The sequence below is a fragment of the Gadus chalcogrammus genome, chromosome 21 (genome assembly GCF_026213295.1).
Source record: "Gadus chalcogrammus isolate NIFS_2021 chromosome 21, NIFS_Gcha_1.0, whole genome shotgun sequence".
NCBI classification, from domain to species: Eukaryota; Metazoa; Chordata; class Actinopteri; order Gadiformes; family Gadidae; genus Gadus; species Gadus chalcogrammus.
Genome location: NC_079432.1, coordinates 18,532,866 through 18,553,666, shown reverse-complemented (window position 1 = coordinate 18,553,666; position 20,801 = coordinate 18,532,866). Strand labels below are relative to the sequence as shown.

At 45.2% G+C, this 20,801-nt stretch overlaps 1 protein-coding gene and 1 long non-coding RNA gene across 4 annotated transcripts in view; one reads left to right on the top strand and one right to left on the bottom strand.

The window, feature by feature from the left end:
* si:dkey-119f1.1 (Structural maintenance of chromosomes protein 6-like) overlaps positions 1 to 20,801 on the bottom strand; it is a 41,167-nt gene that overhangs the window by 10,189 nt on the left and 10,177 nt on the right. For all 3 annotated transcript variants that reach the window (XM_056582060.1, XM_056582061.1, XM_056582063.1), the window contains exons 3-15: positions 18,746 to 18,872; positions 18,549 to 18,654; positions 17,990 to 18,126; positions 17,690 to 17,751; positions 17,519 to 17,599; positions 17,281 to 17,382; positions 16,999 to 17,118; positions 16,772 to 16,870; positions 16,365 to 16,511; positions 15,841 to 15,929; positions 15,567 to 15,731; positions 15,166 to 15,344; positions 13,988 to 14,189 (exon numbers count right to left, since the gene is read on the bottom strand). In XM_056582060.1, the coding sequence (XP_056438035.1) occupies positions 13,988 to 14,189; positions 15,166 to 15,344; positions 15,567 to 15,731; positions 15,841 to 15,929; positions 16,365 to 16,511; positions 16,772 to 16,870; positions 16,999 to 17,118; positions 17,281 to 17,382; positions 17,519 to 17,599; positions 17,690 to 17,751; positions 17,990 to 18,126; positions 18,549 to 18,654; positions 18,746 to 18,872 (1,616 nt within the window). The remainder of the gene's footprint in view (positions 1 to 13,987; positions 14,190 to 15,165; positions 15,345 to 15,566; positions 15,732 to 15,840; positions 15,930 to 16,364; positions 16,512 to 16,771; positions 16,871 to 16,998; positions 17,119 to 17,280; positions 17,383 to 17,518; positions 17,600 to 17,689; positions 17,752 to 17,989; positions 18,127 to 18,548; positions 18,655 to 18,745; positions 18,873 to 20,801) is intronic.
* On the top strand, positions 22 to 690 carry LOC130375058 (uncharacterized). The gene is made up of 3 exons (XR_008893726.1): positions 22 to 103; positions 179 to 436; positions 654 to 690. It is a non-coding gene; the product is annotated as an uncharacterized LOC130375058 (long non-coding RNA).

Sequence of the window (20,801 nt, the reverse complement as noted above, 5' to 3'; positions counted from 1 at the left end):
CACAAAAGTTTGCTCTTTACTCCTTAGGTTGCCAAATGGGTGAGAGAAGAGCTGTGCCCTGAAGGGACACAGCATTATTTTGATGTCTGGCACATTGGGAAAAGTATGTATCCATTGTTGGAACGTTTAAGCAGTTTTTGTTATTGCATTTCGATTAATACCATTTGTTCTAAACCAGGTCTGGGGAAGGCCTTGGATACAGCCTCAAAAGACAGACAGTGTGAACAACTACAGTTGTGGAGGCCAGCCATAGTGAACCACCTGTACTGGACTGCAGCCTCAACCCCTGATGGCAATCCAGCTGTGATGGAGGCCAAATGGAGAAGCTTGGTGAATCACATTCAGGACATCCACGACCATGACACCCCTGCCTTCTCCAGTTGCGCTCATGCCCCTCTGGAGGGGGATCAACGAGATAAAGAGTGGCTGGAACCAGGTACAGTACACAGCATGTGTCATTATGCATGCTCTACAGGATTTCCATTTAAATCATTATTTCATACTCTGGGGATCTCATAACATTCTGTTTACTTTAAATATGTTTGCTATAATTCATATGCAGGACAATTTCATGGGTGTTTCCACTGGAGAAAAAAAATCAGTCTATTTGTATGTCTGCTGTGTGTGTGCCTACCTATCTTGGTCTCTTGCAGGCTCAATGGCAGCAGTAAAACTGGAGGGTATCATCACGACAGCTGTCCCCGCAGCACCAGACTTACTCCCTTGAAGCCTTCCACTCCCTGATCCTGCACTTCGCGCCCAAGCACACTGGGTTTTCATACCATGGCATGTATAGCAGGTCAGTGCTGTCCAATGGAATAACAATGCCGTATTTTATCATACATACACCAGGTTTCGAAAGTGTTCTCAAATGTGTTATTCTGTAGGCTTCTCTTAGCGGCGCTGCATTACAACTGTAATGCGAACAGAGAGACCGCACGAAGAAGCGATGGTTTGGAGAGGTATAGCGTGCGATATCCAAGTTTCAGAAAAGGTGCCTGGGTAGTTGTTCCCATCAAAGAGAAGGCCTCATACGGTAGGCAGTGTCATGCAGTTCTATCATATTTTGACATTTGCGCACAAGACATCTGTGACATCGATCTTTATACAGTATTTTATTATTATGTCTGCAGGTTATGCAACGTCATTAATCGAGGCCCTTCGGGAGAGCTACATAGATTCACCAAAAGGCTCTTCAAGAGGTTAGCGCCAATTTGTCGGCCTGTGCACCCACCCGTCGCCAAATCCTTCCAACAAATTCCCAAGGAGGAGGCCGTCAGCCTCTATCTAGCCCAGCAGTCACGCTACAAAAAATTGAATTAGAATTTTTTTTTTTCCCAGACAGGTCCAATCATTTAGTTGCGAGTATGTATATATGTATATAGTAAGTATGTTATTTTATTTGGTGGTGGTTTTCTGTATGCCGCATGTTTTGTTTTCTCTTTGTGTGCCGTTTATTGCTTGGGTTTTTTGATTGTTCCAGGAAGTTTATTATAACTTTACATTTTAACCCCTTGCGCTGACCCTAACATCTCTGTCGACTAACATTATCTCTTGGTTATTTATGGCTGTAACCCATTCATTCCTTTATCAGCATCACCATGGTTACCGCCTCACTGCATGTCGCATGTTTTGTTTTTATTGCTTTTTTACTTAGTTGTGTGCACAAATCATTCCTTTACAGCTCCATTTGCCCCATAATTCATAAAAAAAAATTTAAGAATCCGAAAGGGACCTCTGTGTGCGCTTTTCTCTTGGATCACTATGCGTCTGCTCTATGTGACATCATTGCATGTATGTGTCCGTGACTGAGTGAGAGAATGTGCTGTGTGAGTGCTGACCCTCAGGTAAGACCACAATATTGCAAGATTATTTTATGTTGGTTTCTTTGTGCCTAACCCTTTTTTTCTTGAGATTTGTTTACTTTACCAGGCCTTTCAACCTGTCCCTTTTTTCAGTAATCGGTCCCCATTACTTGGGATTAGGGCTGGGCGATATGGAAAAAAACATATATCACGATATGGATTATTTTATATCACGATAGCGATATATATCACGATATGCCCTCTTGCTCTACTGGATAGGGGTGTACTTAAAAGTGTGATCCATCACGACCTGTACCACAATTACGCAGATTTCAGTTGTTCTCTTTATTTTCAGCATCACAAGAGAAACATGTTCATTCAATTGCTGCACACAAATTAAAAACATGGAACACAGCAGAACACACTATAAAACACAGTATAATTTACTCTGAAGGGAAAAAAGTGAAGGCTACTGCACCTGTGTGTGTGTGTGTGTGTGTGTGTGTGTGTGTGTGTGTGTGTGTGTGTGTGTGTGTGTGTGTGTGTGTGTGTGTGTGTGTGTGTGTGTGTGTGTGTGTGTGTGTGTGTGAACACAACACACACAGGTGCAGTAGCCTTCACTTTTTTTCCTTCAAAATAAATTATACTGTGTGTAGAGGTAGTACAGTAACCATCGTATGGCAATTAATACATTCACTTCACTTAAGTGCACACGCTTCAGGTTTGAGACGAGAATTAACAAATAAACAAACAAAAAATAATAATAATGATAATCCCGAAAGCTGTCTTTCTCGACAACATAAACGGGAGCCATGCCTTTACAGATGTAGCGTGAAATGGCACCAGTGATCTGCTTGTGTCGCTGAGACGTCTTTTCATATTGCGTGCCTTGGGCGAATGCTTCCTTTAGCTTCGGCTGGCTGTATTTCTTTCCAGAGCCTCCTGCGGTTTCATCCCTTGTTTGTTTTGATCGGAGTAGTTGGAGTTTTCCGTGTTCTCCTTCGTGATTTTTCTTCAGGTGGTAAAAGAGGTTGGAAGTATTCGCATCAGGCGCAGGAACGACTTTATCGCACATTTACATATCGGCTGCGTTTGTTCTGTATCAGAGGACTTAAATCCGAAATGAAGCCAAACCACTGAGCTGCCCCCCCTTTTCGGCAAAAGCGGTTTTTGTTGTGTCTTTGCAACCGTTTCGGATTGTATAACAGCGGCTGTGGTAACAGTTACACCTTCCTGCAGCGCGTCCATCATTCATTCGCAAACGTATGATGCAAAGCAGCGTAACGTAAAGCGGTGTCGTGTCGCAAAACCACGTTCTCTAAAAATTATCTTAATATTCTTTTTTTACAGTTATATAAACTTAGAGTTTGCATAGTAAGAAAAGCAAAATGTTATATTAGGATGTGAAATTATATTAAAATGTATATTAGCTGTAATAATGAAAAAAAAAGTTTATCACGATAGAAAAGATAGAGGAGAAAGGTCACGATAGACACGTTTCTATCGTCCTCACGATATATATCGTCATATCGCCCAGCCCTACTTGGGACGACCTAATAAACTGTTTCTATATGAATTCACATGTTCTGTGTATTTTATAACATTTTAAGGGCGGTTGAGCGATCACAACACAACAAGCATGAGTTAATTCTTGAACTGAAAAATAATTGTATTCATGTTGTACGTGCCAATATGGTTTTTATTCTTCATCCAAACGAGGCCATTGAAAGCCATGATAGGTCTGGTCACCACTCTGAAATTGTTGCCTGATGGCTGAAACCAGACAGGAGGGTAGCGGCTTCCTTATATGCAGGCCAAGAACTCCATAAGCCCAGCGTATAGCCTGCCTGTATGCAGTGTACCGGTATTGCCTAGGGAATTAGGTTGAAAAAATAAATAAAAAATCATGCATGTTTATTGTCTATGCAACACATCTCTAGTCGCCTATTACTGTTTAAGTTGGTTCATAGGACTCTATAAAAAGAATGCTAAAGTAAACAAACAATTAAAGGTCCCATGACTTGAAAATCTCACTTTGGGAGGTTTTCTAACATAAATATGAGTTCCCCTAGCCTGCCTATGGTCCCCCAGTGGCTAAAACTTGCGTATGGTGTAAAACTAGCACTAGCTGTTCTGCTCGCCTTTGAAAAAACGGAGGCTCAAGCGCGCCGATTTGGAATGTCTGTGCTCATGACGTCATCAGGAATCTCAGCTCCTCCCCTTACTCTGCCTGGCCCGCCCAGAGACGTTGGCCCGCCAATGAGACTCGACCGTGCGAGCGCCACATGTGTGTGTGTGAATACACACACTGTAACGCAAGTGTTTCTTGTCGGTTCTTTGACGTGTCTTGTATTTCCACAACGAGACTGTCGTGGGGGTTATCTGAGCCATGGTTGAGAAGGAATAGGGGGAAAGGAACTTTGGTTTGACTCGCTGAAGTACATGAACTGCGACATGCCGCCGGTTGCCGCGAGGCACCATCGCCCGGCAGCCGGCAGCAGGCAGCGCGCGGTTCAGTCGACTTCAGGTTGATGTGAAAGTGGAAGAACCAGAGACGTCGCAGAACCCGACAAAGTCGTTTGTGATTCATAATATCGTCTGGAGGCGCACACAATATGTTATATGATATAGATATCTATGTATCATATGATATTATTTAGATATAGAGCTCCAGGACCGTAACGCAAGTGTTGTACACGGTTATTTGGATAACCGTTCTGCTGTTGGTGTGATGGCGCATAACACGTCGGACTCTCGTCTCTGGTATTTCTACAACGAGACTCGTATTGGGGGTTATCTCAGCCAAGGTTGAGAATGAATTGGGAGGAAGGAACTTTGGCTTTGACTCCCTCAAGAACATGAACCACGACAAGGAGGAGAAAGGGATCTTTGCCGGGCAGCGCTTATGCACCTGGTGGTCCCTCAGCGGGGCTCAAGCGGGAGACATTCGCCGCCAACAATCCCTTTCTCCTCCATGTCGTGGTTCATGTTCTTGAGGGAGTCAAAGCCAAAGTTCCTTCCCCCCAATTCATTCTCAACCTTGGCTGAGATAACCCCCAATACGAGTCTCGTTGTAGAAATACCAGATACGAGAGTCCGACGTGTTATGCGCCTTCACACCAACAGCAGAACGGTTATCCAAATAACAAGGAAGTGTACAACACTTGCGTTACAGTCCTGGAGCTCTATATCTAAATAATATCATATAATACATAGATATCTATATCATATAACATATTGTGTGCGCCTCCAGACGATATTATGAATCACAAACGACTTTGTCGGGTTCTGCAACGTCTCTGGTTCTTCCACTTTCACATCAACCTGAAGTCGACTGAACCGCGCGCTGCCTGCTGCCGGGCGATGGTGCCTCGCGGCAACCGGCGGCATGTCGCAGTTCATGTACTTCAGCGAGTCAAACCAAAGTTCCTATCCCCCAATTCCTTCTCAACCATGGCTCAGATAACCCCCACGACAGTCTCGTTGTGGAAATACAAGACACGTCTTGTGTATTCACATTGATGTGGACGTTGAAGAACCAGGAACGTCGGAGAACCCAACCCGGTCGTTTGAGATTCATAATATCGGCTCACACAGCTTTTGGCCGTGATTATATATATATTATATGATATAGATATCTGTGTAGGCTATATGATAATATTTAGATATAGAGCTCCAGGACTCCCGTGTGTTCTAGAATATTTACAGAACACGGCTAAAGGCTGTGTGCGCCTCGCCATTGCGATACATCCACTGTAAACAGAGCGCATGGTGGCTGCAAGCTGCTCAGTGCCACACCCCCACCCTCCTGCTTGACACGCCCACCGAAACAGCTCATTTGGGGGAAGCTCAATCTGCGACTGGCTCGGAGTGGCTGTAACTCTGCACCACGGCTGAATTTAGGGAACGTCTTTGAATACTGTGTTAGTTGCCCACTAATACCTATATTAAATACATAAAATAGCATGTCATGGGACCTTTAACATACTCGTGCGTGCTGGCTTGAAGGGGACCATGATCCTGCTTGAAATGCGTGTACGCTATCTTCAGCACAAACGGATTCAGGCAGCATGCATCAAATCCTGGATGCTGAGTGAGGCATGTCACATCTGCTGGTCTTGGGCTGAGCTTCTCGCCCAGCGACCAAAACGCACTCACTTCCCTACAGCACAAGCTCTCCACCACAGATTCCATGGGACGGCACCGCCCACACAAACACCTGCCAAACACAGCGACACAGACACGCTTACTACTCTCCCTCTCTCGGTAAGCGGTACCCTGACGGTGTCAATGACAATCAATCACGAGGAGTAGAATCGAAAATAATCACGCTGAATTCATGACCAGCCTACGTGACCGGCGGCTACCGGGTACGTTTGCAACAACACTTTCACCGGAGGAATAGGTAAAAGCTTAGAAATAAAGACTAGGCAAAATATGTATCGGTAGTTACTGGAGCTATTAGGCAACCATCAAAACGTGGGATAACTAATCGTAGGGTTTATCTGGGGGGGGGGGCTAGCTCAAGCGCTCGTTGCTGCATTGCTAAATGATAGCAACTCACCAGGACACCTCACCAACTCTCCACCCATTCTCCTCTGACCATGAATTTAATTGGCTTTGACGGCCATCAATCCTCGGCAATTTCTCATTCGCCCCCTCACGTCTAACAGGCTCGAAATTATACGGCTGTGGGCCATCATAAATGTAATTTGTGGTTCTTGCCACCTCTTCCTCATCCCAGTTAGACGCCATAGTTCTAGTACTAGGCTGAGGCTACCTTCCACCACGACTCCCTACCGTGACGTCACCACCGAACGACGTTAGAAAACACCCGTTGCTACAAAAAACAACAAAAACTGGACTTTAACACCATTTTGGAGACATTTGATGAATTCTATATATATTTTGAGTACTTTATGCATCCATTAATCGAAGCTTCCGGTTAACCTGCACCATGGGCTTTAATGTGAAGCCCTAACTTATATACATTTCATAGGCACCAAGTGATGAGGAGGATGGCTTTGTCAATAGAAAGAACTTCCACTCCATTAACACTCAGGTGATCTGTGATGCAACACTAAGGGTTACTGACCTTGTGGCAAGGTGGCCAGGTAGTACCCACGACTCCTTCATATTGATGAATTCGGGAACAGGCATAAAATTTAATGAAGGAGAAATGCCAGATGGATGGTTGTTAGGTGAGTAACTAGTGATGAATTTTAATTTAGACTACACAAAATCATTCACTGTATAATACTTCAATAATTGACCTAACTACTTTCCTAACCAATAAAAGGTGATAGTGGCTACACTCTACGACCATGGCTGATGACTCCAATCCTCCACTCAGCAACAGAGCCTGAACAGCGCTACAGCCGTGCACAACGCAAAACAAGAAGTGTTGTGGAGAGGTACATTGGGGTTGTCAAATCCAGATTTCGATGCATTGACTGCTCTGGTGGAGTGCTCCAATACACCCCTGAAAAGGGGTGTAAAATCATCACCTGTGCCTTCATCCTGCACAACATCTGCATGATGTACCGGCTGCCTCTTCCGGATGTTCCAGACAACCATGAACCAGGGGGAGATGGCCCCGTCCCCGCCCCATGTAATACCGGCATTCAAGTAAGACATACATTATTGAATAGCGTTTAAGAAGATTCTAAGGAACTTCTTATATTTTTTCTTAAGAATCTTACGTTTTATCTTAAGAACACTTTTGTGAATCCGGGCCCTGAAGACTAGGGATGGGGAACGAAACCGGTTCTATCAAGGACCCATTCCACTTTTCACAAAAACCCGAAAATCATTAACGTTTGGGCTTCTCGATACCACCATCGCGTCCCGTCCCTCTTTTTTTTTTTGGGCCCGTAGGTCCAACGTAATGTTGTGTCCCTTGAGTCGCTTCACAGCATTCAAATAAAATTAATCCAATCACTGCAGCGTGTCCAAGTCTGGCAGTTAACTTTGCTCACGAGGATCGCTGAGCGGGCGAAAATCCTTTCTTGTAAATGGGGGAACACAACCTCAATGGCCAAGCACATTAGCATTTTGCATCAAATAAAGGTCAAATGCAGTACCTTTGACTGTCGCCTCCTCATCCTGCCGCACCACAGACCGGCCGTCTTCATCATCCACTCAAAGTACTAGCGGTAATTGCACACAGACTTTGTCTCTAGTAGGGATCGACCGATTATCGTTGCCGATATTCGGCTATTTTTCATCAGACGGCCGATAAGAGATCAATTTAAAACGGGGTTATTTTGGCTCTGATGCAGCCGCGCCTCTCTGTCTGCTGTCACTACGCTGTCTCCAGCATTGTCCAACCCACAGCACCATCTGATTGGTTACACGCTCTGGTTACACACAGAGCCACGACGGACAAAAAAAAAGCTCAAACAAAGTGTTTTGGCTATTATTTTTACTCAAAAAGTGAAGACTGCAATGGTATAGACACCAAAACTGAAATAGTAAAAATACTAGTGCTGTCAAGCGATTCAAATATTTAATCACAATTAATGTCAAATTTAACTCACGATTAATCGCGAGTAATCGCGGTTAATCGCATTTTTTTTTCTATGCTAAATATCCCTTGATTTCTTCGCCCCATTAATTTCTAATTTTAATGCTCTCATCAACATGGAGAAGTGCATCGGCTTGCCTTGTGCAAATGTTTTTTTATTGATAACAACATTGGCATATACTGATCAAACGGTGTATGACATGAATATATCACTCCACTGAATGATGCCAGCATGTTGGGGGAAGGGGTGGTGTAACTAAAACTTGCCCGCCGGCGCGTTTTGGCGATTAGGTGGTTAAAAGCATTTAAATTAAGTTAAGTGTTGGAGTTTGTATTATTCAAAATTTTGACGCCAATATTTTCCCCTTTTTCTGTAAATTAATATCGGCTCCAAATATCGGTTATCGGCCCCCTTGACTACTAATAATCGGTATCGGTATCGGCCCTGAAAAAAACATATTGGTCTATCTCTAGTCTCTAGTCCCTTCAGTAAAAAATAATCGTGTTGTTAATCGTCAGCATTCACTCGCGTGATGATGCATTCAGGTTAGCTCAGTAAAACGACTATTAGGTTATCATAGTGCATTAAAATGTAACAAAAAAACAGGAAATCAATTTTTTTATGAGAAACATGATTAATACTGTATTACCAGTAGCGTACCGTGGGGTTTAAGTCAGGGCCTTCAGTAACGAACTCCACCAACGGCCAACACCCAAACACTCAGACATGCACACAAATTTCACATTAGTTGCCGATACAGCCAACACAGCCACAATATGCGCTATTGCATAATAGGGTTGCCGCGGTATACTGTATTATCGGTGTTACTGGTGTTGAGGCCAACACCGAGTCTTTTCTTTTTTTTCTTTCAGTAATAAAAAACAAATTCAGTAAAAATTAATAATATAATTATAATTAAGAAAATTAATGTGTGTAGAATAGGTCACAGTTCTACTCTGTGCGGGACAATTGGCGCGCCGAGAATTGGCGCGCATCCTTACAAGACCGGTAACCATAGGAACGCCGTTAAACAAACCCCGCGAAGCCCAATCCCTACGTGAGCTCCCCGCGCTACGGCCATCCGGAGGCGCGCAGAGCTTTTGGCCGTGATATTATGATATATAAAACGTTATAAGACGCCGAGAATTGGCGCGCTGCCAGCCACTGTCACCGAGTGTGAGAGGAGAGTTGACGGAGAAGATGGCGGTTGACCTAGTTTCAAAGTTAATACCGGTAATACCGGTGTTGACACGAGCGTATTACTCGGTGTGAAAATGTCCACACCACGGCAACCCTACTGCATAACAGGGATTAAAATTAACGACGTCCCGTCGTCCCGGGGACGTAATTAATTGTCATCGGGAGGATTTTTATTCTCTCTCGGGTCGACCTCGGGACGAAGAGAATTTTGCGGGCACTGACTTCATTTTTCAGAGTTTAACACTTTCTGCGATGTTCGCGATCGGTTGAAAGACAGGCTATTTAATGGAAAGGGCTTCGTTCAATTGGCTGGCGCGCTCGTGTTTGTGTTGTTCAGTGAGACAGCGGGGGTAAAATCCCCCGTTCGTCAGGCTTTCTTGGTTCAATGGAGAAGGCGGGGCTGCGCACGGAGTCAAAAAAAAAAGTGGGCCGGCCCACCGGGAGACTTCCCGATCTCCAGCCTATGCTGCAGAGCGAATTTAAATCGCCGGCAGAACGGCCTGGGGGTCTAACACCGTCATTTATCCAAATTTAATTTATCTAAATTTCATATATATATATACATAGCATTTCACATTAATCGCAATTATTACATGGGTCTTCTCAATGCCATGGAACGCTCCGTTCACTTGCATAGGACCTTCACAACTTCCGGCGGTGAATAATATTTGATAATTCACCGTTACTAAGTATAATCATGAGTATAATTGACCGCTGTCAAGGAAAACAACAGATTTTTCGCCTCTAATGAAGTCTTTGGTTTCACTCCGCAAGTACCGGTAACTTTTCAACCCCAGCGTCTTCAGTTGCTAAGCAACGTCAACGTCTTTGGCGGACTATTTCTCTGCTGATCAACACTACGAATGCAGGTGGTATCAAATAAATTGTAAAAAGACACACAATGTGAAGTTATTGTTTCGTTTTGGCAAGTAGCCGTGTAATGTAGTGTGTGTAGGTGACCTTGGGTGTTTTGAAAGGCGCCTCTAAATTAAATGTATTATTATTATTATTATTAATATGCGGGATATGTAGAGAACATCGCCGGTCTCGATCGAAGATAAGCCCCTAGGGCTGTCACTTTTTATTCGAAGTTCGAATATTCGTTCGAAGGTGGGGTGAAAAGTTCGAATTCGAAGTGTAATTCTCCATTCGAACTGTAAAAATGCGCTATGAAGAAGACAGCGGCGAGTGGCATCTCCTCAATAAAGCGGCCCTCCTGGATCCCCGCTTCTCCCGGTTAGTCCACCTTTCCCCTGCACGGAAACATCTCGTGACTGAAAGCCTCTCACACGAGCTCACTGAAACGGAGACCGACACTGATCGCACACGACAGGGAGAAAAGTCCGCTGCTGCGCTGGGCGCGATGGGCGCCCGACTTATACAGCACGGCTGACAGAAGCAGCTGCAACGGTAACAGAGAGCTGCGAGACTACTTGTAATTTTCTTTCCGTAAGGAATAAAAAGAGCAGCATGCCGTGTTGGAGTTCGGCCTCACAGATTGTTCGTTTATATAGGCTGTGTCCGCATGGACGACATGCGCTCCGCATATCGCGCTCCGAGCAGTTATTGTTAATGTGTAAAAGACAGCCGCACTTGTGTGTCGGAGCTTCCTCTTGTTGTGTTTACAAATGTGTTATCAAAGATGTGTTTTTATCCTGTGCTGTTATGAATTCAGTAGGTATAAGTCAAAAATCAAGACTGTTGTCGTGTTCTATGGGGGGGGGGGGGGGGGTCGAATGTATTCGAATTAATTATGGACATTCGAAATTCGTTCGCATTTCATTTTTGGAAAAAGTGACAGCCCTATAAGCCCCTTCAGGGCGAAGGCAGTCTCGCGCTGCTCGAGCGGCAAGCAGTGCGAGGTTTCTGGGACGGTGGTGAAAAAAGGTAATTTTAACCCCTGCTGCATAACATCCACAACAAGACAGTTGATCTTCAGCAACAACAACAGCGCACACGCACATTTTGCATTACCGCAGAGCTAGAGTAATGCAGCATCACCATCAGATCTTTCCTTATGGCACACAGATCTTTCCTTATGGCACAATAACTGAACAAGTGTTCAGTTATTGTTATTTTCACCGGATGCTTTCGCAACTTCAACGGATTCAATAAAATAGCCTATAGCAACAATATTACAAGTGCAACGCCAGTTTATTAACAAAAATGAAACATACAAATAGGCCTCTATGCCACATACAGGTCCTTCTAAAAAAAATTGCATATTGTGAGAAAGTTCATTCTTTTCCATAATGTAATGATAAAAATTAAACTTTATATTTTAGATTCATTGCACACCAACTGAAATATTTCAGGTCTTTTATTGTTTTAATACTGATGATTTTGGCATACAGCTCATGAAAACCCAAAATTCCCATCTCAAAAAATTAGCATATCATGAAAAGGTTCTCTAAACGAGCTATTAACCTAATCATCTGAATCAACAAATTAACTCTAAACACCTGCAAAAGATTCCTGAGGCTTTTAAAAACTCCCAGCCTGGTTCATTACTCAAAACCGCAATCATGGGTAAGACTGCCGACCTGACTGCTGTCCAGAAGGCCATCATTGACACCCTCAAGCAAGAGGGTAAGACACAGAAAGAAATTTCTGAACGAATAGGCTGTTCCCAGAGTGCCGTATGAAGGCACCTCAGTGGGAAGTCTGTGGGAAGGAAAAAGTGTGGCAGAAAACGCTGCACGACGAGAAGAGGTGACCGGACCCTGAGGAAGATTGTGGAGAAGGGCCGATTCCAGACCTTGGGGGACCTGCGGAAGCAGTGGACTGAGTCTGGAGTAGAAACATCCAGAGCCACCGTGCACAGGCGTGTGCAGGAAATGGGCTACAGGTGCCGCATTCCCCAGGTCAAGCCACTTTTGAACCAGAAACAGCGGCAGAAGCGCCTGACCTGGGCTACAGAGAAGCAGCACTGGACTGTTGCTCAGTGGTCCAAAGTACTTTTTTCGGATGAAAGCAAATTTTGCATGTCATTCGGAAATCAAGGTGCCAGAGTCTGGAGGAAGACTGGGGAGAAGGAAATGCCAAAATGCCTGAAGTCCACTGTCAAGTACCCACAGTCAGTGATGGTCTGGGGTGCCATGTCAGCTGCTGGTGTTGGTCCACTGTGTTTTATCAAGGGCAGGGTCAATGCAGCTAGCTACCAGGAGATTTTGGAGCACTTCATGCTTCCATCTGCTGAAAAGCTTTATGGAGATGAAGATTTCATTTTTCAGCACGACCTGGCACCTGCTCACAGTGCCAAAACCACTGGTAAATGGTTTACTGACCATGGTATTACTGTGCTCAATTGGCCTGCCAACTCTCCTGACCTGAACCCCCTAATATTTGATAATTCACCGTTGCCAAGTATAACCATGAGTATAATTGACCGCTGTCAAGTAAAACAAAGGATTTTTTGCCTCTAATGACGTCTTAAGTATCACTGCGCAAGTACCGGTAACTTTTTAACCCCAGCGTCTTCGGTTGCTAAGCGACGTCAACGTCTATGGAGGACCATTTCTCTGCTGATCAACACTACGAATGCTGGTAACAAATAAATTGTAAAAAGACACAGCATGTGAAGTTATCTTTTCGTTTTGGCAAGCAGCCGTGTAATAAGCGGGATGATATAGGACATTGCCGGTCATTGTCGAAAATAAGCCCCTTCAGGGCGAAGCAAGACACGTCCTGTTCGCCCTCTCGGGGCTTAATTTCCCGATAATGACCGGCGTTCTATACATTATCCCTTACGCGCTGCTTTGGGTTTGCCTTTGAAGGCGGCGGGCGAATCCGCTGTCAGTGCGTGTATGATACGCAGGTTTATCCAATAAGTGGTAATGTACCCGCGAACCATTGGTATGTATGTGCGCTTGTCTCGGTGTGCATTTGTGAACGAGAATGACAGGGAGAAAGAGTGCTATGCGGAGATGAATGAACGGAACGATATTTATATTTCAAAAATCGCTTAAAAGAAAAAAAAAGCTGAATCAATTTGTGGCGCTCGGTGTTGATTCTGTGGCACTGCGTGACACATTGGTCTATGTATGGGAAACACTGAATTGTTCCAGCACCTTCAAACGAGTCATGCAGTGGAATGGCCGGCGTGTTGATCAGCAAGAAATGATGCCAGCCAAGCCACAAAGCGCCTACAATAGAGCATGTAACCGTAGCCGCAGCATTTCCAATGTCTGCACAGCTCCTCATCATCAAAGTGGGCTCTATAGTGACATCAAATGTCACGTCCATGACATTTACACTTAGGGGATTTTGCTTTTATCCAAAGCGACTTATTCATTCACACATTCAAACACCGACGGCGAAGTCAACCACGCAGGGCGTCAGACATCTCATCAGGAGCAATTAGGGTGAGGCGTCTTCCTCAGGGGCACCTCGACACTCGAGGTGCCCAACCCACTCAACCTCCTGAGCTACTGCTGCCCTTCAACAAGCTCTCACCTCCTGCTGGTGTCATGGACACGATCCAGGAAACGGCTGGTGATGATGCCGGGCCTCTGGCCGGAGGGGAAGACCCGAGCCATCAAGCCCTGCAGCACGTTCTCGTCCTTGTGGTTGTCGCAGGCGAAGGCCTGCAGCTGACCCTTCAGGCAGACCTCCACCGCCAGGGCCATCTGGGGGTCCTTCAGGCTAATGCAGTATCCTGCATACAGAGCCACAAGACAATCCTTTTCAACCTCTACACTGAAGACTTCACATAAAACTTCTCACACTGCTCCAGAAATTCTCTGACAACTCTGCAGTCGTCGGTCTTATCAGGGACGGGGACGACACTGAGTACAGGGGATTAAACCGGGAATTTGTGGACTGGTACCAATGGAACCACCACCAGATCAACGCAGGGAAAACTAAGGAGCTGGTGGTGGACCCTCCGCAGGCGTAAACATCCCCCACCCACACCGGGGAACATCCAGGGGTTCGACATTGAGTCTGTGGACTCATACAGGGCCTATACAGTAACAATAAAATGGACTGTAGCGAGATGATCAACGCCCGCTGCAAAAAAAGGGACAGAGCAGACTCTTTCTGCTGAAGAAACTCAGGACCTTTTATGACTCTGTGGTGGCATCAGCCATACTTTTTGGTGCGGTGTGCTGGAACAGCAGCATCACTGCTGCTGACAGGAAGAGACTGAACAAACTCATTAAGAGAGCCAGCTCCGTCCTGGGGTGCTCGCTCGACACAGTGGAGGTGGTTGGTGACTGAAGGGTGATAGCAAAGCTATCATCCATGTTGGAGAATGCAAGGTTAGCATTTGGCACTAAAACAAAGCGTACAGTACAGAATAACCCCGATATTAATTGAACAATAAATATTGACACACACACACACACACACACACACACACACACACACACACAAAAGTGTTTGACGTGCTAGTTTGTATGAGGTCCTTTTTGGCAGTGCAGAGACTTCATTGCCAAGTCCAAAAAGGGCCAATTACAGAAACCACCACTTCATCGTCCAATAACCACCTTCATGCTTGAAGGTTTCAAAGTGAAGCTGCATGCGAGACGGCCATTGCGCGAGTGATCCTTTACAAAGGTAACGGGGGACATCTGGGGCCAAACTAACAACACATGATGAACACACTCCCCCAGTCAATATGAACCTCTTACCCAGGGGGCCCCGGGGCCTCTCTTTTAGCTGGCCGGCCCGGTGGGCATCCTGGATGGCTTTGAGCAGCCCGGGCATGTGCTCGCCAAAGCGCCTCAGCCGGTTGGAGCTGCTGGCTTTCATCGTCAGCAGGTTCCTGCTGTTGGCGTCGATGGACTTCTGGAGGCCGCTCTGCTCGTTCCTTTAGATGCAGAGAAAAAAACATTAGCTTGGAGCATCAATGATTCCTCTTCCTGATTCACTGCCGTGTATCTCCTTCAAACCCCCAGTTGATATATACCTTTATTGTATTGAAATGGCATCAGACTAAAACTGTGTCAAAATGAAGATCTAGCTCAGACAGCTAGGTAACCACTATCTTCAACAACAACACCCATGAACTGCTGAGCGTCTGTTGGGCTACCTGAGCTTTCCGAGCTCCTCCTTGGCCCGGTGGGTGGCCTGCTGGTACTGTTCGATCTGCTGGCCCAGGGTGGAGTCCTGATGGCTGAGATCCTGCAGCTCCGCCTGCAGCTCCTGCATGCGTCGGTCCTTCAGCTGGCTCTCTGCTCCGGTGGCCTGGCTGATGCTGAACCAAACCACAAAGACATCAGGGGTTATGAATTTCACCGATGAGGAACTGCCAAAAAAAACAAAAACGTTTGAGTTTCACGCAACATCGGGAAAAGAAAACCTACCTGAGCTTGAGCTCCTTGATCCGTGAGCACAGCTGGCCCCTGTCCGACTCCAGGATCTTCAAGCTTTTCTTGCATAGATGAAAGGTCACCTTACACACACACACACACACACACATACACACACGCACGTTGAAACACAATGACCACATGACCACGCAACACAATGACCACATAGACGCTTCAACGCAGTCCTGAACCTCTTATGGTTCTGCGTTGGGTTTTAGTAATCAGACCAATCATAGCCCTTTCTGCTGCGTCGCCTCGACGGAAGGTTACAATCTTTGGGAGGCGCACATCAGGCCCTTGTGGTGGATGTAAGGAGGGTCTGCAAGGACGTAAAGGGGTCCGTAACCGCCTTGTGTTGCATGAACGTGGGACCATAATCAGCCCATAATCTGCAGCTGGATGCTACTGTGTTTGACAGATAAACATGAGTCACAAATTTGGAAAAGTCTGACCAAGTCAGAAAAACATGGATCCCAGTTTGGTGAGCCCAGCCTTAGCAGGTGTGGTTCAGTACTGACCTCTCCAGCCTTGAGCAGGCTGTCCTGTCTCTGGGCCACCGCCTTCAGCTGAGTGGACTGGGGCTGCAGCTCCTGGACGCGCTCTGTTAGGCCGTTCAGCTGGTCGTGAATCTGCTTGTATTTCCGCTCCCCCTCAGTGACCTTGTTCTACACACACACACACACACACACACACACACACACACACACACACACACACACACACACACACACACACACACACACACACACACACACACACACACACACACACACACACACACACACACACACACACACACACACACGTCGGGCTAAACATGGCAGAATCTTCCCAGCAGAAACAGTACGAGATATTCAAAGGCAATATGGTTAATAAATAAATAGCTTTTATTTATTGAATAGTGCCATGAGAGCTATTGTCGAACCTTCCATTCTTCAACTTTGTCATCGAATTTCTGTGTGGAGAGCTGGTCTGACTTCAGCTTCTGCCGCACGGGCAGCAGCTCTGCCTCCATCTCAGCCACCTGCCACACAACAGCGCCTGCACTTTACACACGCTAGTGGCCCTCTTTCTACTGCAAGGTATCCATCTACTGACCAGCAGGATGACAGAGCAACACATGGGACCAGAGAGGAGACAGGGTGGTCTTACCAGGCACCAGGCCATCTGCTTCTGCAGCTCCACAAGCTTGGCCTGCATGTCGTCCAGCGAAGACAAGCTCTTGTAGTTGTCCTCCTTCTCCAGGTATGTCTTCTTCAGATCCCGCAGACACTGTAATACAGTTATACACAACTGAGCACCGGGTGGATGTGCCTGGACTGGCCGTCTTGGCTTCATGGGTTACACAGAGTCCAACGGGACAAAGGTACCTCCTACGCGGCCATGAAGAAATGGATCCGGTTGTTTGTTCTGATTAAATGGTTAGGTGCTCACCTCCCCATTCTGCGACACTTTTTCCTCAGTATACTGCTTGGCTGTTTTAATGGATATAAAGTCTAATTTCATCTGCTCCAGCTGAGTTGCCTTCATGAAAAACTGAAATGGTGGAAAAGGAAAATTGTACAAGCAATTAAATCCTATATTCGTAATAAAAATAAGTCTGAAACACTTGCATGGTCAACGCCGAGCAATGATATGCGTGACCTAATTTATATGAAATATGTCACTCTACCTTGTACTTGTCCCCCTCGCTTTTAGAGTGTAGGAAGTGTTTGCTCATCTCTTGAGTGAGGATGGACACAGGGTTATTGACCTAAAAAATCAATTGCCAAAAACAAACGAGTCAATCTGGATTCAGAAATTAACGTGCCTTGAGATAAAAAGTATGAAAACAGTATTGTACCTGAATATTAAAATTGTCCAGAATTGACATGAGGTCCTCTTTTTTGGTCGACACTATTTGGCCTATATGAGGGGAGAATTTAAAATATTAAATATTTTGGTGCAAAACTGCCACGATCAGGAAGTTACACACACTGATTGGTTTTGACTTCTTAGTATTACTACACTAATAAAGTGATGATCAGAATCTGGTATTAGCTGTGGAAATTGTAGTGCATGCTTTATACAGATGTGTATGGCAAATATAAACATACATCTCTAAGCCTATATTTTTTATAGTTAGTTCTAGTTAAGTCGTTACCCGATTTGCTCTTCAGTTTGAAGGTCCTCATTCCATCTCGTGTGAGTTTCAGGTCTATGATGACGGCTTGCCCGTAATCCTCCAGTTTGTAGGCGTCTCGGCCTGTGTTCCGCAGAGTGACCGACACCTCAGCAGAACTGGGAGAACAATGAACATTAAGCTGGGTACACACTACAGGAACATTTGCCCCATTTTGTGCCCGATTCCCCCTTCCGACTGTTCAGCAAAGCCCTGATTTTTTAATGGTTCTCAATTTATTTATTTATTTTCAAATACTAAAACCTATACGAAAAAAAAAATCAGTTTTTTGGAACAACAAAATTTCGAGACAAATAAGGTATATCTTATCTTATATTATGTGGAGACATTGTCATCTTTGAAAAGCGTTTGTCATGCGAGACAGAAAAAGGTTTGGATAAGCCTAGGTTACGCTATTTTTACGTTTTATTGAGGAGTTTACATTAAAACATCTTTCCCGAGGCATCACAAAGTGGGGAATTGGCAATAAAAAAAAATCCCAAGATTCCCATTATTTGGAGAGCTGCGGCACTTTCTTTACCTCTCTCCTTCCTTAACAAAACCCTTGAGAGAAGCGCCTCTGTTGGTGGCCTGGGCAGTCCCGCCAAGGGCTACGATCAACGCCGTGAGGACAGCACTCTTCCCACCTGACGCACAAAAACACATCCTTTTGGTTGAAGATAACGTAAATCCTTCGCTACGAGTCATACACATATTGTAAACGGTGGTTGCACTCACTTCCATTGTTGCCAACGACAAAGTTGACATTGGAGCCAAAGGTGAATGGGCCCAAGAGAGTGTGACACATGAAGTTCTTGAGGGTGATGCTCTCCACGATGCCTGCTTCTCCCTCCTCAGCCGTGCTCTGGAGTTGAGCACAGAAACCACATTTACCTTTAACATGTCTTACAGGACAGATACAGATGATCGCAAATGAAACAAAGGATCACGACCAAGACGTTCTATTACCATCTTTTTTATTTGGTGGCCCCTAACAATTTGCTCTCACCCCATTCTGCCACAGTCATCATGGCGTTTGGTCACGTAGCATTCATGAGTTCAAAATCATTTGAAAGGATGAACTCACTAGAAATAATTTGTAAAATGTTTTGATTGGTCTTTTTCTTTTGCACTTTTATCAAAAAAAGTTTTGGCCGGTAATTAGGTTAAGAGATTTGTTCTTAAAGGGGTGATTCGTCATCCAGACTAGTGTGTTTTGTTTGTATGCTCTAATCTCGATCAGCATTAGTGCAACAGTGCAATTTCATTGAAACTTGAACAGTGTACAAATCACCTTTATAGATACGCGTCTTATCTGGAACATTATTATGGATTCTGGTTCCAATGAGAGCACTCAAATAACGTCATTACACCACCATATTAGACACAGAACAAGTCTTAGTCAGAACAAGTCACACGCTCCGTGGCTCCGGCTCGTCCTGTGTGCATCCGCTTTACATTATTGCATTGTTGGGGAGAACCCTTTTATATAATTTTTGTTTTGTTTTTGCAAGCTCAGATAATCCCACAAAATTATCCTACATCGACATAATAAATGGTCTTGAGCCCTTTAAACAGATATTAACTGATAAAATGATTCAATTAATGCCTTCTCCTTGTGGAAAAGCCAACAATCCTTCCTCCCGTGCACAGAAAGGAGGGGCTCTTCACAGAGACAGGTCTGTTGTCAATGTGTTGGTGATAGAGAGAAAGCAAGAGAAACTATTTCATGCCGCAGCTGAACAATGAAATAAGAATTTAACCATTTTAAAGACTTTTTTTTTATGTATTGAAAAAACTATAAATCGCAGATGGCTTTGTTTTCTGGAACGGAAACAAATAAATAATAATGACCAGCCCAAGTGTGAACCAAACATGGTGAAATACAGAATTGGCTCGATAGCTGGCATGAGCTGCTTGTCAAAGTAGCACATAGTGGTAAACTAGATTGATATTGAAATATCCTATCCTACCCTACAGGTTTGTCATTTTTCCCAGGAAGTTAGGGGGTAATGAGTTAATGGTGTGCTCGAGATGCATTGTACACCAACCCAGGGCTCCAGACTAACTTTTTCCTTGGGTGCACTGGTGCGCCTAAATTTTGAATTTGGGTGCACGTATTTATGCACCCAAGTTTTGAGTTGTTGAGGGGGGGGGGGGGGGGGGTTGGACCGTGCCTGCCTTGCGCTGAGTTGTTGACGGGGGGGGGGGGTGTTGGATCGTGCATGCCTTGCGCTGAGTTGTTGAGGGGGGGGGGGCAACCCGGGCAGCTGCACCGGTTGCACCGTCGATATTTACGCCATTGATTAATAATATCTTAAACATTAAATAAATGCCTTAAATAAATGCCAAATCTGTATCTCTCATAAAGAATTTCGTCAGACAATGCCAAGGGATCGGTTCTGTTCCGAAAAACCCTGTCTCCGGAGAGACGCCTGTACGATAAGTGCGTCGAGGTCCATGGGAACACCCACAAATGGTGACGCCATTATCGGAGGAGGGGCTAGGAAGCTGCGCACGCCGATATAAGTAGCCGATCTCCGGGTAGACTCGCTGAAAAGCTGCTCCCGACCAGGTTTGGTTGCGAGCGTAAGTCCCCATGGTGATACAGCGACGCTTAAAGAGATCGACTTTCATGGTACAGCTCACCCAGGCTTTCAGCTCAACATACCTCGCTAACCCTCTAATCGAGCTTCGTAGTACAGGCCCCTGGATTGGGCTTCGCGGGTTTGTTTCCCGGCGTTTCTATTGTTACCGGTCTTGCGTGTTCCAACGGTTTATTAGGTGTCTAATA